The sequence below is a fragment of the Lissotriton helveticus genome, chromosome 11 (genome assembly GCF_964261635.1).
Source record: "Lissotriton helveticus chromosome 11, aLisHel1.1, whole genome shotgun sequence".
Taxonomy (NCBI): domain Eukaryota; kingdom Metazoa; phylum Chordata; class Amphibia; order Caudata; family Salamandridae; genus Lissotriton; species Lissotriton helveticus.
Window position 1 is genome coordinate 790,264,647 of NC_136072.1, and position 25,576 is coordinate 790,290,222.

The following is a 25,576-nucleotide window of genomic DNA, read 5'->3' on the forward strand; positions in this document are numbered from 1 at the left end:
TAGGAGCGTTTTGCTCCTAAAATATTCCAAAATATACTGTCAAAATAGCTAAAAGCATGTTGCCAGCATTTATCGACCCGCTGATAAAATTTGTCAGCGTATGCTACCAGTGTCCCCCAAATTATTACCAATACTCCCAAATGTAACTAAACATGCCATGCTCTAGTATTTTAACATTACTCCATAATATGCTAATCGAGATTCCTGTAAATGTTATTATGTTACTTCCTTAATTTAACCAAAATGTATCGAAATATAACTAACAAATAGTCCCCCCAAATATGCTGCCAAATATCCTAAAACATTACAGGTTATTCACAAGAAGTAATAACTATATCTCTAAAATACTGTTAAAATCTCCTTACATACGCATATAAAATGCCCAAAATACTCCCCAAAAATATTCTCAAACACAATTGCAAAAAGTCTCTAAATATTCTTTGAAAACATAGCCGTAAAATGTTACCAATTGTCTAAGATATAGTCCATGCCAAACATGATATCAAATATCTCCGAATGTAATACTTAAATAACGATAAATATGCTACCAAAGTTTCCCGTATATGCTGTAAAGGTGTACCAAAATATGGTGCCATAATGGTACCATGCATGCGTTAATGAATGAATGGTTAAGAGCGTACTGCTTCTCAATACACCAATTGCACTAATGCTAACCATTACGACAACAAGATGAGAGGAGAAAAAGAACAGGTCAATTCTATTAAACAGTTATCCTATACATTTCACAAAAGATGATGTTGATAGGTGCGAAGGATAGGCGAAGTAGGGCATTAGAAATCCATGTTCAAGGAAGGCAGATGCTCTTCCCCTTTTCCAAGATTGACACCGTCTGTTTGGGGAAAGCAGAGTTTGAATGGCAGATTGGAAAAGGGCCAATGCTAAGGCAAGCAAAGGCGCTGTTGGAAGCACATTGAAGAAAACACGCTTAGGCCCAGGAGCTAAAGTGGAACCTGAAGCTAGGCAGAGAGGCCATGGGGAAGCCTGATACTCATAAGCAAACGGGCATCTATATTCTGGACTGGTTGTAGTGAGAAAGAAGGCAGGAAGAAAAAAATAAAAGGCATCCCCATAGTCAATGAAATGATGCCTTTACAACTGTTTTTGGGCCGGAATAGCAAGCTAATATACAGTTTTGAAATAATGCTTTTAAAAGTGGTTTTGGGCCAGCATAGCAAGCAGATACATATTTTTCTTTAGCATCTAAGGGGTAAAGGAATATAAAGAGGCCAATGTGATAGTGTGAGGGGCTTAAGAGCAAGTTTGGTATAATTTTTTTAATTTATAATTTTTAACCGTCATTATAAAATCAACTTACATAACACCTCACATTTAGCCATTTATCCCAGGCTCTTTATATTATCATACCAAAATTCGAAGTTACCTTTATCATCTCCGGTTTTCATAGAATCTCCGATATAGTCCTTTTCTAGCTGTATCATGTATCTCCATTAGCTGGATCCAGTTCTTTACAGCGAACATATCAGTATGGCTCCCAAATGTCTTTTGTGTACACTTTTGGGAGCATCTAATTACAATGGTCTCCATCCTCGCATTGCACTGTGCCACATCTTGAGAGCCTCTTACATCACCGCCTTTTCATTCTAGCTGCAGTTCCTCATGTCCGTGCTGAGATTTCAGTCTAAATTGTTGTCTTTGAATGGGGCTCAGTTTTAGCCACTATTTTTATCATGCCGAGAGAGCTTGCCTAAAAGACAGCCATTTTCGTGTGTTGCTCTCTAGCGCCCCCATTCTGTATCATTTAAACACCAAATTTGTGACAGAGAGGACAGGAGTAGTTGGAAGCCCCACATTGTTGAGCCACAATGACCAGAGGAAAAACAATTACCATCACTTAGATCTTGTCTGAGTGATCTATTGCGAACTGGCCCTTAAGCAAGATGTCATCACAATTCTCCAACATTGAAACATTCATAGGTTCATATGAGTGTATCATTTCTTGTAATCAAGTTGGGTGTCCCTTGGTGGTACTGCTGTGCAGAACAAAGATACTGCTTTAGAAAACAACTTATGACAATAGCATTTTAATAAATTCCTTGTTATGAATTCCCCAGATACGTTTGGAGAGTTGGCCATGAGAGAAGCATCGGGGCATTCAATTTAATGGCACCAAGGGAAGAGGTGACATCCACCCGATACAGCCTTATCCAATTTAGGGAATTCTGAAGAAAAAACGATGCGTAGAAAGAGTTGTCTACAATATAACAAATTTAAATATCAACACCAAATGTAATATACCCCATGACACATGAACAGAGGGGCAAACCCCAGTCTGCCTTAGTCGGATGACATAGAGGGATTTCTCCCTATACCCGGTCTTGCAGAATCCACCACCTCAGAGACGGATTAGCAACATCATTCCTGGACGACCTATTGAACTTACGTCAAAGCTGGCACTACTGATCAATCAAGAAGATGAAGGCTTGACATGGTGTATGAAAAAGCTGCTTGGCTTTGGGATGGTATTGATAAAGTGCGACATTGTGCAAAACTGAAGGAAAATAATGGTACCTAGTGCCGGGAAATGGAGAGCCAGCCTAGAAACTTGCCAATCGCTGGAGCACCCAATCTGTGAAGATCGAGGCTGCCCCAAAAAAAAAAAATATTTGGTAAATGCAGATTAGCTAGACAAGTGCATGGGGAGTTCTAGTGGTAAATAAAATGCTCATATTGATTGATATTGTAAAGAAATAGACATTGAGAACCGTGTTATAAATTGTGATCTGAATCATCACCCTGGTATGTTGACCCGTCCACTATTAATATTATGTACGCTACTTTAAGAAATTATTGATAGGAAAAACTACACAACTTTATTAGCACCATCACCTGGTTAGAAAAGTCCCAAACTTCGACTATTGAGAAGAGTGCACTGGTCTCCAGTTCCCCTGGGCCTAGACGTAAAAATAATTCAGAATCCTATGGCATGTCTTGGGGAAGGGCGTGCTTTATAGAGCTATGCAGGAAGCTCTTTTTACACATCGTTTTTTCTACAGAATTCACTGAATCCCAAATCTTTCCCATTTCCTACACCTCTGCCTCTGCAGTTTGGTCCAATGGCCTCTGGAAAAATATTTTTCCTCTTCAGAGAATGGATGCTTCACCAAGGATATGTGGCTTTTATTGGAACGAAAGGTTGGTTGCAGATTACCCACCCACTGATGGTATTTATTGCCTTTACCTGCAACATAAGCCTAACTATTGCATGATATGCAGGAATTTCTAGACACAAACCTTGAATGACCTGGATAGGGTTTACGTTGTTGTCTAGAGAAGAAGAAGGCCAATTCAGGGCTCATGCACCGCCTTCTCATAGCAGTCTTCATGAGGGAAAAATATCTTCAAAATGGCATTTGGAGGGTCAGTAACCTCTCTGTAAGGCAAACAGTGAGAAGAAACCACGTCCCATTTCTGGAAAACCTCCTCAAAAGTCCAAAAAACCAACAGAAAGCTGTATAACTCATCTATGTTGTCCATCATGGCACATTCTGAAGTCAGGTTTCTCAAAGTTACCGTCAATGACCACACAGACTGTCCCTCCATCAACTGATATGACCATCTGCCAAACTCAGACAGGGAATTTCTCATGCACCCGATAGAAAAAGATAAAATATTCGAGGCCCTGATGAGCATGAAGTCGGGCAGCGCTCCGGGAGCTGATGGCCTTACAGCGGGCTTCTACAAAGCTTTCAAAGAACAGCTGATTCCGCATCTTTGATGACATCTGTGCGGAGGGCAAAATGCCAGACTCAATGAGAGAGGCTCTACTTGTGACTATCCTTAAACCCGGAAAGCCCAGGGAGGAGTGTAGTTCATACCGACCCCTGTCCCTACTAAATGTGGACGCAAAACTGTTCGCTAAGGTCCTGGCCACTAGGCTAGCCTTACTGGCTCCCCAGCTCGTAGCCCCGGAACAGGCTGGCTTTATCCCGAGCAGGAATCGGATGTATAATATTCGCACTGTATTAGGCGCGATGCAACACACTCGCCAAGATAGGACTGCGCTAGCAGTATTCCTTGACATGGAGAAAGCCTTTGATTCTGTGGAATGGCCCTTCATGAGGAGGGTACTACAACATATGGGTCTGGGTCAACCCTTTTTACAAATGATAGGTGCCTTGTACCACTAGCCGCGAGCCAGAATCAGAATTAATGACCTGGTGACGGATTAATTTCCGATTACTAGAGGCACACGACAGGGATGCCCACTCTCGCCCCTGCTGTAAGTAATGGTGGCCGAACCCTTAGCCTGCGCCCTCCGAAAATACCATGGCAACGAAGGAATCTGTTTCCCAAATTACAAGATAGTGGTCTCGATGTATGCGGATGACACTCTGCTATATGTCAGAGACCCAGACAACAACTTGACATCTGTACTGAGAGAGGTGGTCCGGTTTGGTGCGCTGTCGGGTCTTCGAGTCAACTGGTCGAAATCCCTGGCGTTTCCTCTAACCCCTGTTACACTACCTATGACCATGGAATACCCACTCACCTGGACCACGGACACGGTAAGGTACCTTGGGATTCAACTACATACAGACCCAGAGACCTTATTTAGAGCCAACTACGGCACGGCCTTCAGCAAGCTGGAGGACGACGTGACTGCATGGTGCAAACTCCCGCTTTCCCTTATTGGGCGGATAGCCATCATGAAGATGGTAGTGCTCCCCAGATTCCTGTTTCTCTTCACGTCCATCCCGATGGTGCTCCCCAAAACATTCTTCCAAAGACTACAACAAGAGCTGACTAGGCTAGCATGGGCGGGTGGACAACCAAGGGCGAAATGGTCGCTCCTTACACTACCATACAGCATAGGAGGCCTAGGAGCTCCAGACCTAGAACTATACTATAGGGTGGCACAGGCGGCACACCTCCACACTTGGGTGCACGGACACAAAGAAATACCACATGTAAAGATGGAGACCTTGTTCGCTGGTCCGCTTGCCCTCCCACACACGATATTTGAAACCACTGATCGCCGCACGAGAGTCCTAGACTCACTTGCAGCTACGAACCATGCGTGGAGTAACCTCCTCCAGAGGCAGGGCGGTGCATTACTATACTCCCCTAGTATGCCCATTGACTGGACAAGGTGGCTCCCCCCCACTGCGCGAGAAGGGGACGCTAGAAGCTATGCGGACACTTGGTATCCAGACCGGGGAGACCTGTTTGAGGATGGGGTGGTAAAAACATGGGAGCAGGCACGAGCTGACCGGGAAGACCCTTCTCTGCTGACAAGATTCCACTATTTCAGAGTACGTCATGTCAGTTTAGAACTACTGGGGGGAGATTTGGCAGAGCCGCCAGAGGTTAAGAAACTCACGTATGTCATTAAGGCCACAACCTCACAGAAATTACTGACTCACCTTTACACTCTATCAAAATCACACAGGGAAAACACATACACTAAGGCGAGACTAGCCTGGCAAGTAGATTTACAAACGACGCTGGACGAGGACACTTGGACATACTGCTGCACTAACACCAGAAAAATCTCCCTAAACGGACGACACAGGCTAGTTCACTTCAAATTTCTCAACCGGATATATTATACTCCGGCCAGACTCTTTAGATATGGCCTTAGACCCCCCGCGGAGTGTGAGAGGTGTCTTTCGCCTGACGCTGATTTCCTCCACCTGGCATGGACTTGCCCAGGAATAAGTGACTTTTGGGCCAAAATCTTTGCAGAACTCAGTAATATCACTGAGATTGTAATTTCCCCTGACCCGGCAATGGCCCTGATAGGGTATACCATGGAGTTGCCGAAAGCAGTCCGCAGACTAGTTGACATGGGGCTCCTGATCGCGCGCAGAGTAGTAGCATGCTGTTGGATGATGGGACCGAAGCCTACCCCTAAAAGATGGGCACATGATATGATGTACTGCAGCACACAATCCGAGATCTATAGCGAACTATTACCCCCCTCCAGCAGACCTAAGAACTTTTGGGGGCTTTATCAAACCTATCTGACGGCTAGCGCAGACAAAGACCTGGAAACAGAGCCACAGGAGTCCCAGTGGGAGAGTGGGTAATACCTGATACATGCGGGATGTCGAGTGTTTTTTCAGAGTCTTGGGCCTGGTCATAGTACAGGAAAAGGTAGCCTCCTTGCGATTTCGGATTAGAACGGTAAATGTAACTGTGGTCTTACAACGCCGCCTGCCCTATTGACAGGGTTCTTGGCTAAATGGCTGTGTAACTCTTGGGGAAAAACGCGGACGTGTGCTTGATTCCACGCTAAACTGTTATTCCACTAGCGGGAGGTGGGTGGGGGGGTTGGAAGGTATGTTCGAATTGGTTGTAACTTGTCTTGAAAACTTAAAAATAAAATAAAAAAAATAAAAAAACGGATATGACCATCTTCAACCTGTCTACCATCAAAGTGCCAGAAGTCTCCCCTGCCGTTGACAGCACGTCAGGGACTGTCTCATCAATGACACCTCACATAATATCAACAGCGCTATCCTCGGCGACTCTACAGACAACCACTTCAGTAATGATGACCAGAACTCTGCTGACAATATAGGCGTCATCAAAGACAAAACCACAGTCAACAGCACCACCGTTCATGACATCATCAATGACACAAAATTTTGACGCCTTGCCCCCCCCATCTTCCAAACACCATTTGGTCCCTGAGGATATGTCTTGTAGAAAGACACTTCCACATTTGCCATATGGGATCCTGGATGGAAAGGCCCTTTGGCGCGGCCAGTAAGCCATATCCAGCTAAAAATCTAGTATAATCAGAATCAACAAGAGGAAAGAAAAGAACAATACGAGAAAGGTAAAGTGGATTCACGATGGGGTTATGGACCTTCCCTCTATGATAGACTATAACAATATTATACAGACGTTCTATGTTAGGAGCAACCTTAATGTTCTTATTGGCCTACTTCTCCACCAGATGAGGCAGGATTGTTGTAAACAGGTTTCATCCTGACACAGTTCCACCTCAGCCTTCGCTGGCTCCAGTACTGCAGCCTTCTGCGGTACCTCTGCCTCCACATCCACGGATTCAGCCATGTCATGCCGCACAGATAAAGGCTAGATCATCATATCAGTAAGAGGCACCGGTGGAAGGAGACTTTTTCAGGACAACCGCAGACCAGCATGGGGCGATTATGTGCCTCCCCCTCTGCCTCAGACTCTTCAACAAACAATATAGCACAATTCCATTCTTTTGTAGGGAGAGATTTGAAATACTTTGATCTGCCTGTATCCATAATGGATATGACTGTTTCCTGTATGATTTTAAGCAGCCCCATGAAGTTGATTAACCCATTTCGCATTATTGGCCATATACGAAAAGAAAGGCTCAAAATTATGCTGGAGGATACGTGGAAAGCGGGGGGGGGGGGGTTGGACCCCTGAGAACATCAAGATAAAAATGAAGAAGAGGGTTCTAAGTGGACTCCATCCTCTTCTTTACATAAAAACCTAGGTACACTCGGCTCAACCATAACACTGTGGAAGGCATACAAGACCGTCCCTCCGAGATAAGGTCCAAATTTAATTGCAGAGCATAAGAGACACAGGGCGAGACAATTAGTGACACTCGAGGTTGAAAAGGCTGAGATACACTGTACCTGGAATTTATCACACAAGGCGCATTAACACACCACGAGAACTTGAGGGCTGGATACCACAACACAGCTCATGGGGCTGCCAGACAGTGCTACCTCACAACACAAATTAAACTCTCTGGTGACAAGTAGGTGACAAGATGGGCTGCTTACCGCCTGGCTAGGGAAACAAGAAGAAGAGAGCAGGAGGGTGGGGAAAATACCACAGGAAGATGGGACAGAGATTAGCGATGATACACACAGATATTTGTAAGATTCTATCAGACGCTGGAGTGGTGTGGCTCACTGGTTAGAGGCGGCAGACCCCGAAGCAGAGAACGGCCCGGGACCAGGGTTCAATTCCCGACGCGGCAGGGTCGTGGACCAGGGTCAGCGGACTCGATAATTCTCGCCTCGGTGCCTACTCTAACCAGGGATCACACTCGGCAACTCTGGGCATTAGCTTACCTCATCTCTACAACGGCCCCCCACATTCGCCGGGGATGCCTGGTTTCACCTTGGAGATACCCAGTAGGGACCATCTCACAGGGATAGCCAGGACGGGTTCCCCAGCGGTCTACAGCGCCACGACGCCTCAGGGCAGCAGTGCGCTTTACAAGACACATACATTTACACATTTACATTTACGCTATCCAAGACAAGGAAATCGGCCGCAGAAAGAGAGATTTCAGATTTCGTAGAGGAGCTTATTATGTCGACGCTGGAACAGAGGTTAGAGACATGCTGAAAGAAGAACTAATGTTGGAAGAAGTCTCGGAGAAAAATTCCTGGGACCAATGGCTTCCTGGCAGAATTCTACAAGAGAATGGCCAAACCCAGGAGGAGCACCAGTTAAACATCTTTTACGGGGTCTGAGACTCGAGAGGCCTCCCGCCCAACTTAAGAAATGCCTTAACTGTGGTGCTAGATAAAAAAGGCAAACCAAAAACCACTGGACACATTAAAAACCATTTAACTTTTAAATATCGCTCTCATAATTAAGGCCAAAACAATCGCAATGTGCCTGGTAAAGGTCATTACCACCATTGTACACAAGGTTTATGCTTGTTGGGACAACCCCGTTGAACATTAGCCGTTCACATGCATGGTTAAACCAAGTTAAAGATGTTAGGGATCCACTTTCCACCATATCATTAGACGCGGAAATGTGTTTTATTGATTGGTCATAGATACTTGTGACATTCAAGAGATTTGAGCTCGGTCCCAATTTCTGTAAATGGGTGACATTGCTATATAATGCACCAACAGCTTCAGTAAAGATAAACAGGGAACTCTTGTTTCAATTCGAGCTCAAGTGTGGGTCTAGGTAGGATTGCCTGCTCACCCTCATGCTTTTCGCCCTCTGTGTAGAACCATTGTCCTGCTGGGGTAGACTTAAAGCAGACATAACTGGGTTTCCAGGATTACTTGAGGAACCAGAAAAATCTTTCTAAAAGTGGATGACATTTTACTCTAACTCATGAGCCCTGAAATGTCGATCCCATCTGCCCTGTCGGAGACCCAGTGATTCAAGAAATATTCTGGATATCAATTAGAATATATCCACCCTACATGGGATGGGGGGCTGCTAGGGGTGGAAAGAGAGGCGAATTAGGGTATAAACACGTCGGTAGATGGCTGTATGTACCTGGGCATAATAGTTGCGAAAAACAGGCGCAGTTTCCTAGACAAGAACAAGTTGTTTTGGGAGATTTCCAAGTAGATGTGGGGCTGACTAAGAATGAATCAATTTTCAAAATGATTACTTTGCAGAAGGTGCTCTATGTGCTCCAAAACACCCCCTTTATGATTCCACAATCTTATTTTGTGAGGACTGACAAATTGCTCCGATCACTCCTGTTGGAAGGGGGCACGCCCAGGATAGCTCTACAGGCACTGCATTGGTCAGTGTATAATGTGGACTTGCACTTCTAGACATAAGGGTGTGCTACTGTGCTTCCCAGCTCTAGACCATTGAAAAATGAAGTTTTGCCCGAGAACTGACCCGGTGATAAGTCTGGAAAGATCCCACACGGAAGCAACCACATAAATCAGTTTATATATGTAAGGGTTCACCGGGACAAGCTTTTAGAACCCACCCAAATGACCCTGTATAGTTGGATAAGGTCACAAAATATCTGAGTTGTCAGGAGAAGGTGACAAAAGAGTTGTCATAGTGGAAATGATTAGGCTTTATAGAGTGGGATATCACTGATATCTCTAAAGTTGGTGAACGTAATAGAAGGTATGGTATTAAAGATGTTTGAAGAACTGCAAGATTACTATGATTTGATGCACTCCAAGAAGTACACATATTTGCAAGTAACATGCGCCCGACAGCTGAAAATGTAGATTGGGTTGATATTTCAGACTACAGCATCCTAGAGAGCAGAATAATGATGCAGGCGATACTCAACAATTCAATTTCACAGATATACCATATCAATAATGAGCCCAATACTTCGAAGAAGCTCTAAAAGACCTGGTAGGGGAATGAGGGACCATATGAAGATACAAACTGGGAAGACGTACTAATACACCCCAGAGAGGTGGCCGTAAAAGCCATACTCAGATTCATCCAGTTAAAAATCCTACCCAAAGTCCTACAAATATCAAATTAATATTACTCACCAGTTGGGTCATGCAAGCTACAAAAAGGAGTAAGATCTTTTTCTTATGCTTGTAACTTAATTGTAGTGCTGATCAGCAAGATATTTTTGCTGTTCCTAAGCATTTCATGTTGTACCCTCTTTGTAAAAGGTTACCTATTCTGCAATGCATGTTACCACAGCAGTTCTACTATAGAATTGTAGTTGTCCCTCATAATGTTCTTTGAACTGTTAACACTTACATGGTCACTGAATGTGCCTTTCAGACAATATTATCTCTGTAGGAAACTTGAACCCACTTACACTCATTTTAAATACTTCACTCCAACTTGATATGGTCCTATACTTAAGTATATTATTGTCTTTGGCTCTTAATCCTTCTGAATGGTGTCTTTGATTGTTTACTTATTTTTATCCCTTTAACTGCTCTGGATTTTCCATACCCATTGCTGAGCCCTTTTTGTTTTTTTGCTATTTGGGGGTACTTCATGCTTACGCCTCCATAACTTTGTCCAACTTCGGGTATCCATGCCAAATGTGCGTCCTTTTTTATCCAATGTCCTTGGAATCCCATTGGTACCCATGGTATGTGGATTCCCCAGGAGGGGACCAAGCAAATGGCCAAAAATATAGCAATTTGTTTAGTTTTGGGGGAAAAATGAGGAAAAAGTGCAGTGCAGGAAACTGCACCTTTTCCTAAAAATTGTATAAACAAAAGGGTTGCTGTGCTAAAATCACCATCTTTACAACTTTCAGGAACAAACAGAGCTGTAGAAAAAACGTTTTCCGCAGTTTTAGCATTTTTCTAAGAAGAGATTCATTTCCCTTCATTTTTGTGGTTTCACGCTATGTCTAGTTTGAAGGGAAACCAGGTACGAAACTCATGAGTGTTACTGGAAAGCTATATATTTCTGAAAATTAGACAACATATTTAATTCATCTAGGGGTCATTTGTGTAGATCCCTCAAGTTTTTCACAAAGAAACTAACTGTGGAAAAAAATATATAACGAAACGAGTAGGAAAAAACAGACATTTGTGATATCTGTAACTTCTTGTCACGATTGCTGATTTACAAAAGCAATACACTGTTACGGCCGCTAGACCCTTCTTCTCGTGGATATATATATATATATATATATATATATATATATATATATATATATATATATATATATATATATATATATATATATATATATATATATATATATATATATATATATATATATATATATATATATATATATATATATATATATATATATATATACAACTGAGCCGAACCTTACAATGGTTTTTCATAGTGTACCAAGTATTCAGAAATTCTTATGATAAAATATAAAGAGTGAAAAATGGCAATGAAGTAAACCTATGTATTTCTTAAATGTACACCATTTTCTGAGTTTGGAAGCAGTCTTTGTTTGTACCTCTCTGAATTTATAGGTACCAATACTAGCATGTGATTCAGAGGGAATGTTTCAATATGTCTTCTTTCTTGCACACTGGCTTCCCTCTGAAACGGACCGAGGCAGAAAAGCCCAATTAAAAATCTTCTACTATTCTGTGTTCCCACGTCTGCCGATAAAATTGGTACCTCACTTGTGTGGCTCGGCCTTCTGCCTGCGACATAATACACACCAAAGCACAACAAAGACATCATATTTTGTTCAGAAGACATGGTGTGGATAGCTGTGCAGTTTGGGTCCTCACTAAGCAACCATTCAGGAAAACCTACCTCACCCAGACATTTTTGAGAACTAGACACCAAGGATGTTCAGGGTTGTGTGACTTGTGTGGTTCTCACTAAGGATAAATACGCGCAACAACAAGGTTCACAATAGGTTGCAAAAGGTAATCAATATTATGTGTGCTCCTGGGGTGGCGTCTTCCATTCACAACGTCATATGGAACAGTAAATATCTGCACATCCTAGAAAGGGTGTGTCCCCCTGGGCACAACTTTATGCCCTGATAATAAGTTCCTCAAATTGAAAATAAAGATAATCCAAAAGAAATGTTTAATCCTTGTTTTTATTCGTTTTTTGTTTTTTTATGTTGATAATTGTGGTTTCGCTTCATTCATTTATAGCGATTACATTAAATCATAATGACTGGATGGGATATCCAATGCATTTCGGGTATCTACCCTTCGTCAGGGATCAATCCTACAACAAATGTATAACGTCATGAGGGACTAAAAATTATAATATTCATTTGACATTGTTATAATACATTTAATTATATGTGACCAGGCTAATCACGATCCAGTTATGGTACATACGCAGTAGAAAGCGCTCAGTTTCTCAGTGATTATGTATTGCTAAATATTGTATTTGTGATTATTGTGAGCTTATGTGTCAAAAGACGTGCTACTGTATCAAAATATATGCTCCTAGATCCAAATGACCATGTAACAATGCTTCAAATCATGCTTTCATATTGGAAAGCAATGAATGTGATTAAAATTGCGATGCGTTATTCAGTGTGTCGGCGTGGTGTAGGTTAGTGAAGTGGCAAAAAACTACATCCTGTTCATACAAAAACAGTGGTACTAGCAGGATAGTGAGACAATACTGTATGATTAAAAAAGCATTGTGAAACTAAAAACTAAACTTAACGTCTGATCATTTCAACAAATCCTTAGAGCGCATGAGTCTTTCTTCGAGCGGTTTATCTCATACTGAAGGTTGCAAATATGTCCCCTACAAGAGGAGATGGACGCCCAATCGCTCTAAGTGTCTGGATTCTTTGACAATCACATTCTTGTGTCAAACAAGATAAAAAACACTTGTCACAGTGGCTGGAATTAACCAATTGTACACAGAAGGACAACATCACTTACTCAGTAAAAGTCTGTTCTTGGCATGTACAGCTGTAGATTCACATGCTTTGCATACTCCTGCCATCTAGTGTTGGGTTCGGATGTTTGCAATTCGTTTTCCTTCGAAGAGGTAGGTGACTCCTCCTTTCGGTGATAGTGCGCGTGGGCATCAACTCCATTGTTAGATTGTTTTACCGCAGAGGGTGAGAATGGAGTTAGAAAGAGTAGAATACAGATGTCCATGCGTATGTATGTATAATAAAGAGAGAACTGCAGCAGCTACAGGTACCCAGGGAGGCGTTTACTGGGTAAGTAACGTTATCCGTTCGAGGCATGTGAGTTGTAGATCACATGTTTTGCACAGACTATATAGTAGTATTCTCCCAAAGTGGTGGCTAACCTGTAGCTGTTGGAGTTGTCTGAAATAGTGTTTTAAGTACTGCTTGGCCCACATTAGCTTGTTGTCTCGCTAACACATCTACAATGTAGTGTTTTGTGAATGTGTGCTGTGTAGACCATGTTGCAGCTTTGCAAATGTCCACCGTGGGAATGTTTCCTAAGAAGGCCATATAGTAGCCCCTATCCTGCAAGTGGAATGTGCTCTAGGGGATACAGTTAAAGTTCTCTTTGCTTTTGCATAACAGGTTTGAATACATTTAACAATCCACATTGCAATACATGATTTGGAGATAGGATTGCCCTTGTGCAGTAGCAACAAAAAGTTGTTTGGTCTTTCAAAATGATTGTGTTCTTTCGATATAGAGTGCTCTTCTGACATCTAAGGTGTGCAGAGCTCTTTGTGCAACATAATCAAGTTGAGGGAAGAATACTGGTAATTCTACCGACTGATTTATGTGAAATGCAGAGACTACTTTAGGTAGCAAATTTGTGTTTGTACACAGAACCACTTTATCCCTATGCAGTTGGAAGAATGGTTCTTATTTGGTTAGTGCCTATAGTTCACTCACTCTTTTTAGCGAAGTGATTGTAATGAGAAAAGCGGTTTTCCGAGAGAGAAATTGTGGATCACACCTATGCATGGGTTCAAAGGGTGGGCCCATTAATCTTGTGAGGACTATGTTAAGATTTCACACTGGGGCAGGTAGGAGTCTTGGAGGTATAACTCTTTTAAGTCCTTCCATGAAAGCTTTAATTACGGGCACTCTGAAAAGCGATAGATGTTGCCTATTTTGTAGGTACGCAGCTATTGCCGCAAGATGCAGATGGATGGAAGTGTAAGCCCGTCCTGACTGCTGCAAGTGTAACAGATAACATATAATGTTTTGTATGGAAGCATCAAGAGTGTTGATGCGATTGTTATTGCAACAAATAACAAAACGCTTCCATTTTGCTGCGTAACAGGCTCAAGTGGTAGGCCTTCTGGCCTCCCTGAGGATGTTCATACAGTCTGGTGGAAGGTTCAGATAACCAAACTCAATGACTTCAGGAGCCAGATCGCGAGGTTCAGTTGTTTGGGATCTGGGTGTCTAATTTCTCCATGGCTCTGTGTAAGGAGACTGGTTGTTAAGTGCAACTTTTGATGTGGGACCAGAGAGAGCTCCAACAGGGTTGTGAACCATGGTTGACGGGCCCATGTGGGAGCTACTAGGATCAATGTGAGGGATGTTTGCCTAAGCTCCAACCCAGTGTTGGAATGAGTGGGCGGGGTGGGAAAGTGTAGGCAAATATCCCTGACCAATTCATCTATAGTCTATTGCCCCTGGATAACTGGTGTGGATACCCGGAGGCAAAGCTTTGGCGTTTTGGTGAATGGCGAACAGATTTATCTGAGGGAGTCCCCAACTTTGAAAGTATGGGAGGAGAACCTGAGAGTGAAGTTCCCACTTGTGTATTTGCTGCCTCTGTCTGCTGAGGAGGTATGCAATCTGGTTGTTCACTCCTGGGAGGTGTTCCGCTAGGAGATATATTTTGTGGTGAATGGCCCACTTCCAAATGTCCTGGGTTAATTGGGACAGTTGGAGAGTGTGTCCCCCCTGTTTTTGTATGTAGTACATGGCTGTCATGTTGTCGGTACAGACTAAGACAACATTGCCAACCAGGTGTGTTTGAAATGCCTTGAGATCTAGAAAGATTGAAAGCAGCTCTAAATGATTAATGTGGAGCAACTTTTGCTGTTGGCTCCATAGTCCTTGCTTTGTGTGGTGCTGAAGATGAGCTCCCCAGCCAGTGAGGGACGTGTCTGCTGTTAGTACTATCTGTGGAACGGAGTCTATAAAGGGCCGCCCTTTTGATACATTTTGTGTGTTCCACCACTGCAGAGGGTGGCGAGTACGACCATTTACCAACACTATATCGATTAACAGACCCTGTGATTGGATCCACTGACTCGCTAAACATTCTTGAAAGGGAGCCTGGTACGGGGAACTATCATAATACAAGATGCCATCATTCCTAGTAGTTGCATATACACCCGAGCTGAAAGCAAGATTGAAACTGGAGAACTAGAGCCTGAATGTTGTGACTTCTGGCAGTGTTGGGAAAAGCCAGAGCCTTTTGCACATTTAGAGTGGCTCCTAGATAGTTTTGAGTAGTTGCAGGATAGAGATGTGATTCTCACACATTGACTGTGAACCCCAGTCAATGTAGTGACAGAATTGTTATGTGGGTGTGCTGGAGACATCTTGGATATGTGCTGGCTTTGATGAGCCAATCGTCTAAGTATGGGAAGATGTGGATGGCCAATCGTCTAAGTATGGGAAGATGTGGATGTGTTGTCTTTTCAGGTGAACAGCGACTACAGTCAAACACTTTGTGAAGACTCTGGGGACAGTGGTGACTCCGGAGTACCCTGAACTGGTAATGCTGACCCGCTACCACAAATGAGAGGAATTTGCGATGAACTGGATCTATTGGAATAGGGAAGTAGGTGTCCTTTAAGTTGAGTGCAGACAGAAAGTCGCCCTGTTGCAGAAGTGGTAGTATTTGCTGAAGTCTTACCATATGAAAATCGTCTGATGGTATATATAACTGTTTAGTTAACAGAGGTCCAATATTGGTCCGAGAGAACCGTCCTTTTTTCATATTAGGAAGTAAAAGAGGTACACACCCGACGTGTTGGGATGGTATGGGCTCTATAACCCTTTTTAGAAGGAGAGACTGAACCTCTTGTTTTAGGCGGTGTAAGTGAATTGGAGACAGTTTGTGTGACCTTGGGGGAATGCTCGGAGGATTGTTGGTGAACTCCAGGCAGTAACCAGAACAGATCATTTCCAGTACCCACTTGTCTGTAGCTATGGAATGCCAGATGGGTAGGAAATCGGAAAGACGTCCTACGATAGGTGTTAAATGGTCGGGGGAAGAGTAGCGAAGTCACTGTTTTATGTTGGAGGGGGAGGCGTGCGTGTTTGAGCCTCTACCTCAGCCTTTGTTGCCTCTATACTCCCGTCTGCAGTCACCCCAAGAGGGAGAGGGTTGGTTATTACCCTTGTACATGGTGGTGGTAGTCTCTGAGGAGGTATTTTTAGACTCTTCGAGTTAGAAAGAGCGCCAGAAGGAACCACATGCTTGTGTTAATTTGAGGGCTCCCATGGATTTGGCCACTTCAGTATCGTTTTTCATTTTTTCCTGTGAGGAATCTACGTCCGGGCCAACAAGGTGTTCTTTGTCGAAGGGTGTGTTCATGATGGTAGTCTGGACTTCAGGTTTAAAATCTGATATGGGTAGCCAGGCATGCCTTCTTAAAAGGACGCTGGTGTTTACAACTCTAGCAGCAGTGTCTGCAGCATCTAGGGAGCACCGGATAGCATTATTTGGAGTAAGCTGTCCCTCCCGCTCTAAATCTTGCGCCTTACCTTCGTGTTTATTGGGCAGATATTGGAGCAACTGTTCCATCTCGTACCAATGCACCCTGTTGTATCTTACGAGCAGCACTTGCATGTTAGAGATGCACCAGAAGTTTGCTGCCTGAGATGTCACCCTTTTCCCCGAGGCGTCAATAAGCTTGAATTCTTTATCTGGGGGTGGAGCATCACCGGTAGTTTGGGAATTCACCCTTTTTCGTGGATTGAACACCACTAGGGAGTCCAATGGTAATTGTCCCTTTATGTACAGTGGGTCAGGTGGTGCTGGCTTGTACTTTCTATGTACCCTTAGGGGTAAGGATACAGGCCCTGACTGGGTCATTAATATATGTCATCAGCATGCCTGATCATACCTTTGAACATGGGGAGTGTGTGCGATGACTTGTGTGTGCTGCTAAGGGTTTCAAAAAGGAAATCCTCTTCAAGGGATTCTTTGTGCATCTGTACCCCGTGGTAGTTGGCAGCTCTACTTAGTAGTTCAATGTAACCTACACTGTCCTCAGGTGGAGAGGGTTTGGTAGGGTACAGGTCAGGATCATTGCCTGTGGGCGAATTGGTGTTGTAGTCATCCCAGGGGTCTTAGGTAGTGGCTGATCATCTCCATCCGCAGCATCATCATCATTCCCGTCCCCATTATCCTAATTGTCAGGTGTACGTGGTGAGTGTTCAGGGGAAATTGGCAAAGTTTGAAATTGAGGAGAAGGAGGTAATGGAAGAGTAGGAGGAAAAGAGTTAGTCCCAACACTTTTCCTTTTTAAAGGAATGTGGTATTCCTCTTCTGGTGCAGTTTTACATTTCAAAGCTACTTTGGTGGTAAGATGTCCAGTTTTTGGATTAATGTGGAGCACTTTGTTTCGGAACCGGTTTATCGGGCGGAGCGTCGAAAAGGTGCTTTTTTGTGACTTTGGCACATAAGGTTGTTTTGGTGCCGAAAGAATCCGGTTTGAAAGGACTACTCTGGCTGTGTGGAAGCTGCAAGTACAATTTGACCCTTAGACTAGCTTTACGTTTGGTCCGCTTAAACCGATTGTGGTGTTGCAAATACCACGGTGCTGTACCTAGCTCCTCAGCGCGCATAACTGGTATAGGGTGCAAGACTCTTCTCTTTACCGGCCTAGATTACCCTTAAGTTGTGGGGAGTGTTTGCTGCGCTGAACACTCCTTGTGGAGTTATGACAGAGTTTTGTCAGGTTCTATGGCGTTAGCTTTGTCTGCAACCCGCTCCATTTCTACTGCGGTAAGCATCGCCAAGCTGAGGGGAAACGCTGATTCGGATCCTCTTTCTGTTTTCGCATCAGCTGATCAGGCTGTGTGACAAGATCGGAGTGTTTGGAGCTGTTTTCGAGGATGGTGGTCGACAGAGCTCCTCAGCTGAGATTTGCTCTGATCGCGAACAGCAGGGTTTGTCAACGTGAGAGAGGGGCAATTGCCGCCCAAGTGCCTTCGTCAGGCCTGGTACGCTGACAGGCACAGCTGTTGAATTTCTACTGAGTCAAAGTGGTGACGTTAGTGAGGGAAGCCATTCAGTAAAAAGTTGAAAGCGAGAAAGTAAACTCCATGCCGTTCATGTTGACAGGCACAGCCGTTTCTACTCCGCACGCTTGCCGCATCGGATTTTGGTCTCTTTTGAGTTACTTTTGAGCAACTGTTATAGGCAGTGAGTGTCCAAACCTCTCTCTTTCACCTCTGACTGCTGGAACGGTGACAGTTGGTCATCTGCCAAAGGATCTCTGCAGAAACCCTCCTGTGCTGCATTTTTATTTTTTCCTTTCATCTCTCCCAGAAAAATCCTGTGTGAGAAAGAAACAGGAAGATGGAGACCTGACTAAGCAGGGGGGGGGAAACCTACTCTTCTAGCCACTGAAGAGAAATAAAACAGTGCCACCTAGAGGAAGTCTTCATTAATTTAATAACATTTGGCACTCCTAGTTCCCACTCCTTGTGGAAAAGACTGAAGACACATTTTTTTTTCTTTGTTTTTTCCTATTCTTTTGCAGGTAGCTCTAAGAGGAAAACATTGAAGGGCTAATCCTAGAACTCGTATTAGTCCTCTACATGTTATTTGTATTGTTGACGCTTAATAGTGAATTTTGACAACAGTGATTGCAATACATTGCCAAAAGTAACAGTCATGCAGAATATGACACTTCCACCGTTTTTTCTGGCTTCTCCAGGGGAGCACATTTTAAAATGGAACAAATGTAAGAAAGTATTCCATAACTATGCAGTAGTGTGTGGTCCGAACTTAGGGTTAGAAAGGAAAGTAGCGTTACTAGAGCATTATCTAGGGGCCGTAGGGCAAGAGATTTTGGGGCCCTTCCTGATTTGGGTACAAATGACACAAGAGGGCTGAATGAGTACGAAATAAGTATTAGGAAGCTGGACAACCATTTCTTGCCAAAAATAAGCACCATAATGGAGCGCTACCATTTTGGGAAGTCGTGTTAGAAAGAGGGGGAAACAGTAGAAGAATTTGTAACAGATTTGAGAAAACTGGCTGCAACTGCAAATTTGGGAGAGAATGCCAAGCGCGCATAAGGGATCAGTCTTTACTAACATGAAAAATCAGAAGAATTCAAGAGGAGTTGTGGCTGAAGGACGATCCGCCACTGAGGAAAGTATTGATTGTAGCCAAACAGGTGGAACATATGATGCAGTGTGTGAGTGAGTGAAAACAAGACTGTAAAGAAAAGACAAGGTGAATTAGATTGTGGATGATCTGAGCAATGTTCTGGTTGTTAAATGAGCTAAGAAAGAGCCTAAGGGGAGTAAAAGTGGATGGAGTTTTAGAGGAAACTGTTATAGGTGTGGGAAGGTGGGACATTTGGCGAATAGCAAAAAGTGCCCAGAATTGAAAGTGACTTGCAACAAGTGTGGGAGGAAGGGTCACTTCAGGATTTGTTGCAAGAGTAACATGAATTACAGAAGGAATGCTAGAGGAAAAACGACACAAGTGTATGATGAGATTGTTTTACAGGTTGAAGGAGGAGGTGTGTGTAACCCTAAGGACTTCATAATTATTGAGAAACAAAAGATAGAAGCTATGTTTGATTCATGCTCCAAGTTAACAATAATCTCCCCAGAGGTGTTTGACAAAATGTTCAAGGGAAGGGAAAAGCTACAAAGAATGGGTGTCAACCCGGGGGGTTATGGGAGACAACCCATACACATGAGGAGTTACTTTTGGGGAACTGTGGCTTTCAAAGACAGATATACAGTCACCAAGGTATATGTATCTCACAAATGGGGCAATATCCTCAGGTGGCAAGCACTAAAGGATCTAGGGATCTATCTTAACCCCAACAAAGACCCTGGTTCAGAGTGTGGGCAAGGTGCAAGCGTGGATAGAACAATTCCCTGAAGTTTTTTCTGAACAATTGGGGTGTTGTTATTTGTAACTAAACATATAGGAAACGAATATAAAGTGGATCTATGCTAACAACAATATGTGACCAGAAGACAATGAATATTCAAAAACATATTATTTCATTTGTTTTTGATATAAAAGGATTTTTCTGGAAAAGTATTTTCACTATTAAATAAAGAATTGATCAAGTTTTCTGAAGCATAACACAATCAACAGAGTACATTAAACATACAATGTCTCCTTTAGCCTATGTAGAGGGTACATATGAAAATTATGAATAATTACAACCGTTGTTTATACCCATTTATCTAATCATACATGGCTATTTGGTATGATTTGTGTTATGTGAAGATTAGATCAAACACAAGGAAAGTGCCCTTCATACACACAAATGTGGGGTGAATATATGTAGAACTGGAAGCCTGGTCCAACCAAAATAAGGTGGGCCCAATATTAAAGGAAGAATGCCATGTATGACCTCAATAAGTCGATGGTCTTGGTCGGAACGTCTCCGGTCAGATCAGGAATTGGCGAACCTGTTCTTTCACACAACTTGTGTTATAAGTGTGGTGTCCTAATACTCAATAGGACGGTGGATTTATATGGCCAGAAGGAGCGCCTCTTGAAAATAACCTGGGCCCAAACATCCACAACAGAACCGGTCTTCCAGTTATACTGTACTGGAACTAGCCACATGGCCTTACTCGTATGTGTGAGCAAGATCTTAGTAATTTAAGACTACAATGAAAGAAAACAAGGTGTCAATTTCAATCTGGTCACATGACGTTTTTAAAGGTTTTGTTTTTGCACAAATTCCAGCCTCCATTTTCTGTAATCGTGGGAACACTAACTTGCCTACATTGATTACTCAAATTCCAATTGATTAATGCCAAACGAGAAAATGTGTGGTTCCCAATAAATTCAGTTTGTACAGTTAAAAGGCAGATGAAGTGCTGGCAGACTGTTAACATTTCAAACACGCAAAGTACCCATTGGTATTGCAATGCTTTCGAAATGACTTTATCCTGAGTCTTAGCATCAAATCTTGAAAGCAAAAAAGCCAGCAGACCTTAGGTGAAATTAGCATATCTAATTTCTTTACCAGAAATAACAATAATTTTTCTAAAATGGCGCTCTTATTAATTGCAATCTCTCTATGCAATATAACATGTCAATTATGCAATGTGTTTTATATATTTCATTTTTCTTGATTTCTGAAGAATATTTCTCTCAGTGGCTGCAAGTACAGATGTATTAACAGGGAAAGAAACTCTAGAACAAAACAACTTAAATCCTGTGTAGCAGAATACCTTTCCACTTTCCATAGCCAAGAAACTCGTGTGGACGTGGTGATCAGACACTTCTGGGACGTGGCAGCTGGTCAAGGGGCGCACAGAGAGTCTTGATGGCCTGTAGCCTACCAAGCTGCCCACAGCTGCAGAACACAAGCCTCACACTCATCAAGCCAATGACCAATGAAACAGACCTTCAAGTGAATCTGTATTGAATTTTATTTTGGGTACTTTTACAAATAATAGTATAAAAAATAAGCACTGTCAATGTTTCATCTATTCTGTACACCTTAGGAGCACTTGTTCATTCACTGACACAGCCCCAGTCTTCTAGCGGCTACTAAACCAACACAACTTGATTCTTCTTTACAAAACTTTCTATCATAGGCTTCAGCAACTTGAAGATGTTTTGTGCTACCCTAGCCCCCTTCAAAAATGTGCACGTCAACCAACTACCAACCCACCTTGTGTTGACAGCAGGCGCATGCGTTTCTTGTCACTGATACTTCCAGCAGAGGTGGTTGTCACTGTGGTTCATTTGGCAGTCATGTTGAAGTTGCATATGACATCCTGAGCAGACAGACTGCACTTCATCAATAGTGAAATAGAACCTTCAGTCCTGACCTTCAGGTCTTCCTGATCCTACGCAATAGCGAGTCTTTAGTCCTTCATGGCCTTGTTTCCATCCTCTTCATCATCCTCACCGTTGAAGCTGGAGAAACAGATGGGCTGGCACTCGAGAGTGCGAAGGTTCAACAGGCAGGCCACCTGCGAGGCGCTGAATTCTGGGACAGCGAGCAAGAGGACCCGCTGTCCATCCATTCCTAGCAGCCAATGAAAAAGACAAAATCAGGCATCTCGGTAGTAGGGAGCAGGTGGCACCACAAGATCAGAGAGAGGCAAACAGGGAGGTGCAGCGCTAGTACAGCTGTGTGTGGGTCCCAGTGCCAGAGCAGGTAGGGGGTGCATCGGGTAGGAATGAGAAGCATTTGGATATCGGTTCAATACTAGAATAGGTGGTGGTGCTTCTGGTCAGGAATGAGCGGCAGAAGGGTGCTGCAGGGGAATATTCAGGAGTATTCAAAGATCTGTGTGTAGGTGCTGCATTCACAGATCTGTGTGTATGTGCTGCATTCACAGATATGTGTGTATGTGCTGCATTTGCAGATCTGGGTGTGTATGCCCTGTGTAGAGGTGCATTGGAAGGGGTGTACATGGGTTCTAATAGGGGAATAGGAGATAATATTGCAGGTCAGTGCTGAGTACTGGTTCTCATAGGTAGGTCAGTGTTGAGGTGCATTGGAAGGGGCGTACATGGGCTCCAATAGGGGAATGAGTACCGGTTCTCATAGAGTAGGTCAGTGTTGAGGGGCACTGGAAGGGGCGTACATGGGCTCCAATAGGGGAATGAGTACCGGTTCTCATAGAGTAGGTCAATGTTGAGGGGCACTGGAAGGGGCGTACATGGGCTCTAATAGGGGAATGAGTAAAGGTTCTCATAGAGTAGGTCAGTGTTGAGGGGCACCGGAAGGGGCGTACATGGGCTCTAATAGGGGAATGAGTACTGGTTCTCATGGGGTAGGTCAGTGTTGAGGGGCACTGGAAGGGGCGTACATGGGCTCTAATAGGGGAATGAGTACCGGTTCTCCTGGGGTAGGTCAGTGTTGAGGGGCGAACATGGGCTCTAATAGGGGAATGAGTACCGGTTCTCATGGGGTAGGTCAGTGTTGAGGGGCAATGGAAGGGGCGTACATGGGCTCCAATAGGGAAATGAGTACCGGTTCTCACAGTGTAGGACAGTGTTGAGGTGCACTGGAAGGGGCGCACATGGGCTCCAATAGGGGAATGAGTACCAGTTCTCACAGTGTAGGTCAGAATTGAGGTACACTGGAAGGGGAGCACATGGGCTCCTGCAGGGGAATGAGTACCGGTTCTCACAGTGTAGGTCAGTGTGGAGGTGCACTGGAAGGGGCGCACATGGGCTCTAACGGGAATGAGTACCGGTTCTCACAGTGTAGGTCAGGGTTGAGGTGCATTGGAAGGGGTGTACATGGGTTCTAACGGGAATGAGTACCGGTTCTCACAGTGTAGGTCATTGTTGAGGTGCATTGGAAGGGATGTACATGGGCAGACGCGAGCAGTTGCAGCCGCCATGGAGTGTGCAGGAGGAAATATCACGGCTGCTGCACAGGATAGAACAATACAACATGAAGCCATGGGAGCAGCGGCGTCTGTGTCTACTATCGACCCTCAAACTAACCCTCAAACTAACCTGCTAATGCCTGAGATAGACCCCAAAAGAACGGAAGCAGGATCAGGGGCTACCCCAAAAATCCCGGGGATGTTTAAAAAGAAAAACTTACCCAAAGGTAAGCAACAACCGTCTGATAGCTTAAATATACCTCAGAATTTAAATGGGGGGCTGAGTATTAACATGACGCGTACTGATACGGCTGTAGTACTACATTCCAGACCAGTAGAGACTCTAGAATTTTCAAACTTGGAAAAGGCGCCATATGTCAGTAATGCACAGGACATTTTAGATGGTCAGTCTGGAAATAAGCCCCTTGCTGGATTTGAGGAGCAGATAACTCCTGTAGAAACCTTGGTGGAGTGTGTGGGAGATACTGAGTCTATTGATTCTGCAGGGAACTTTTATTCAATGTCAGACCTCTCGAATGCTCTAGAGACAGAGTATAGAGGGGGAAGAGGAATGGAGGGAGGATAGAAGTCTGGTAAGCACTACGGACTCTATACAGGAACTCAATGATGATGAGGATATCACACCTATAAGAAGGGAGGAGTGGTCACCAGTGGAAGGCACAGTGCGCAAAATTACGACTGACGCTCTTCTTTCTACGGTGCCTGACAATCTTGAAAATGTAGGCTCATCAATATTGAATCAGACCGTAGAAGGCACCATAAACCTGGTTAAGGATCACTCAGAGTCTGAAATTACTTTAGAGAGCATTTATAGAGTGATACTGCAGCACCGGGAAGACACTAAATCTGAAAATCTGCGAATGCAGGGGGCTGTACGCAGGCTCCAAAATACGGAGCGAAGAGTAGCAAAAACACGTAATGAACTGGCCACTAGAGTGGTAGAGGCGGAAGGAAGAATCTCAACGACTGAAGATGAGGTGACCCAGCATAAAACGCAGATTTCTTCTCTAATGGGAGGATATTGATTGGAAGTTGGTCGACCTGGAAAACAGATCTAGAAGAAATAACTTGCGTGTCCTGGGTATTCCAGAGGGGAGTGAGGAAAAAAACATACGTCAGTATATCACGGATCTCTTCAAAGAAGCATTCCCCGAACTAATCCAGTGGCAGTGGGACATTGAAGTTTAAAGGGCCCATAGATTTCCATTTCATCAGAAAAACTCTAGAGGAACTATGAAGGCTAAACCAAGAGCTATACTGATATCCCTGAACAACTTTCTTGCACGAGAAGCTTTGTACGATCTAGCTAGACCCAATAGAAAGCGAAAGGGGAAAGGGATAGAATTCTTTGTGAGGCCAGATTATTGTCAGATGACAGTACAGTTAAGATGGCAACTGCGCCAGCTAATACCTCTTTTCCAGGCCAAAGGAGCACAGGTTTTCTTGCTCAACCCTACCAAACTTAAGATCATCTATAAAGAGAACACCCAATTTCTTACCTCTGAAAGTAGAGCTAGGGAGCTCCTCGCTTCTATGTAAGTGGCAGATAGGTTAATACAGCTATGAGTATAACTATACACACCCATTCCCTGTATAGTATCTCTCATGTTAAATAGAAAAGACCTTTATGAGCTAGGGAGGCCTCTTTATGGTCTTCCGTTTTGTGTTGTTTGCTGTTTACATTTGCAGTCTTATTTTATCTTATCTACAATATAGAGGAATGGGATATGCATAGAATAGAAATGTAGAAGTCAGGGATGCTATCTTGGTCTTCTCTCTTTCTTCTCTTCTTGTCTGATTTTGTCAACTGCTCGAACTTTTTACTTTTCTCTTGCTTTTTTTTGTTTTCTGAGGGATTGGAAGCGAACAGAGAGTCACACCATGCTTTTCTATCCATCA

General features: G+C 43.6%; 1 protein-coding gene across 2 annotated transcripts in view; it reads right to left on the bottom strand.

Moving 5' to 3' along the window:
• Window positions 1-21,715: 21,715 nt before the first annotated feature.
• POLD2 (DNA polymerase delta 2, accessory subunit) overlaps window positions 21,716-25,576 on the bottom strand; it is a 48,787-nt gene continuing 44,926 nt past the window's right edge. For both annotated transcript variants that reach the window (XM_078666751.1, XM_078666752.1), the window contains exon 11: window positions 21,716-22,338. In XM_078666751.1, coding sequence (XP_078522877.1) covers window positions 22,175-22,338 — 164 coding nt within the window. In that variant the 3' untranslated portion in view covers window positions 21,716-22,174. The remainder of the gene's footprint in view (window positions 22,339-25,576) is intronic.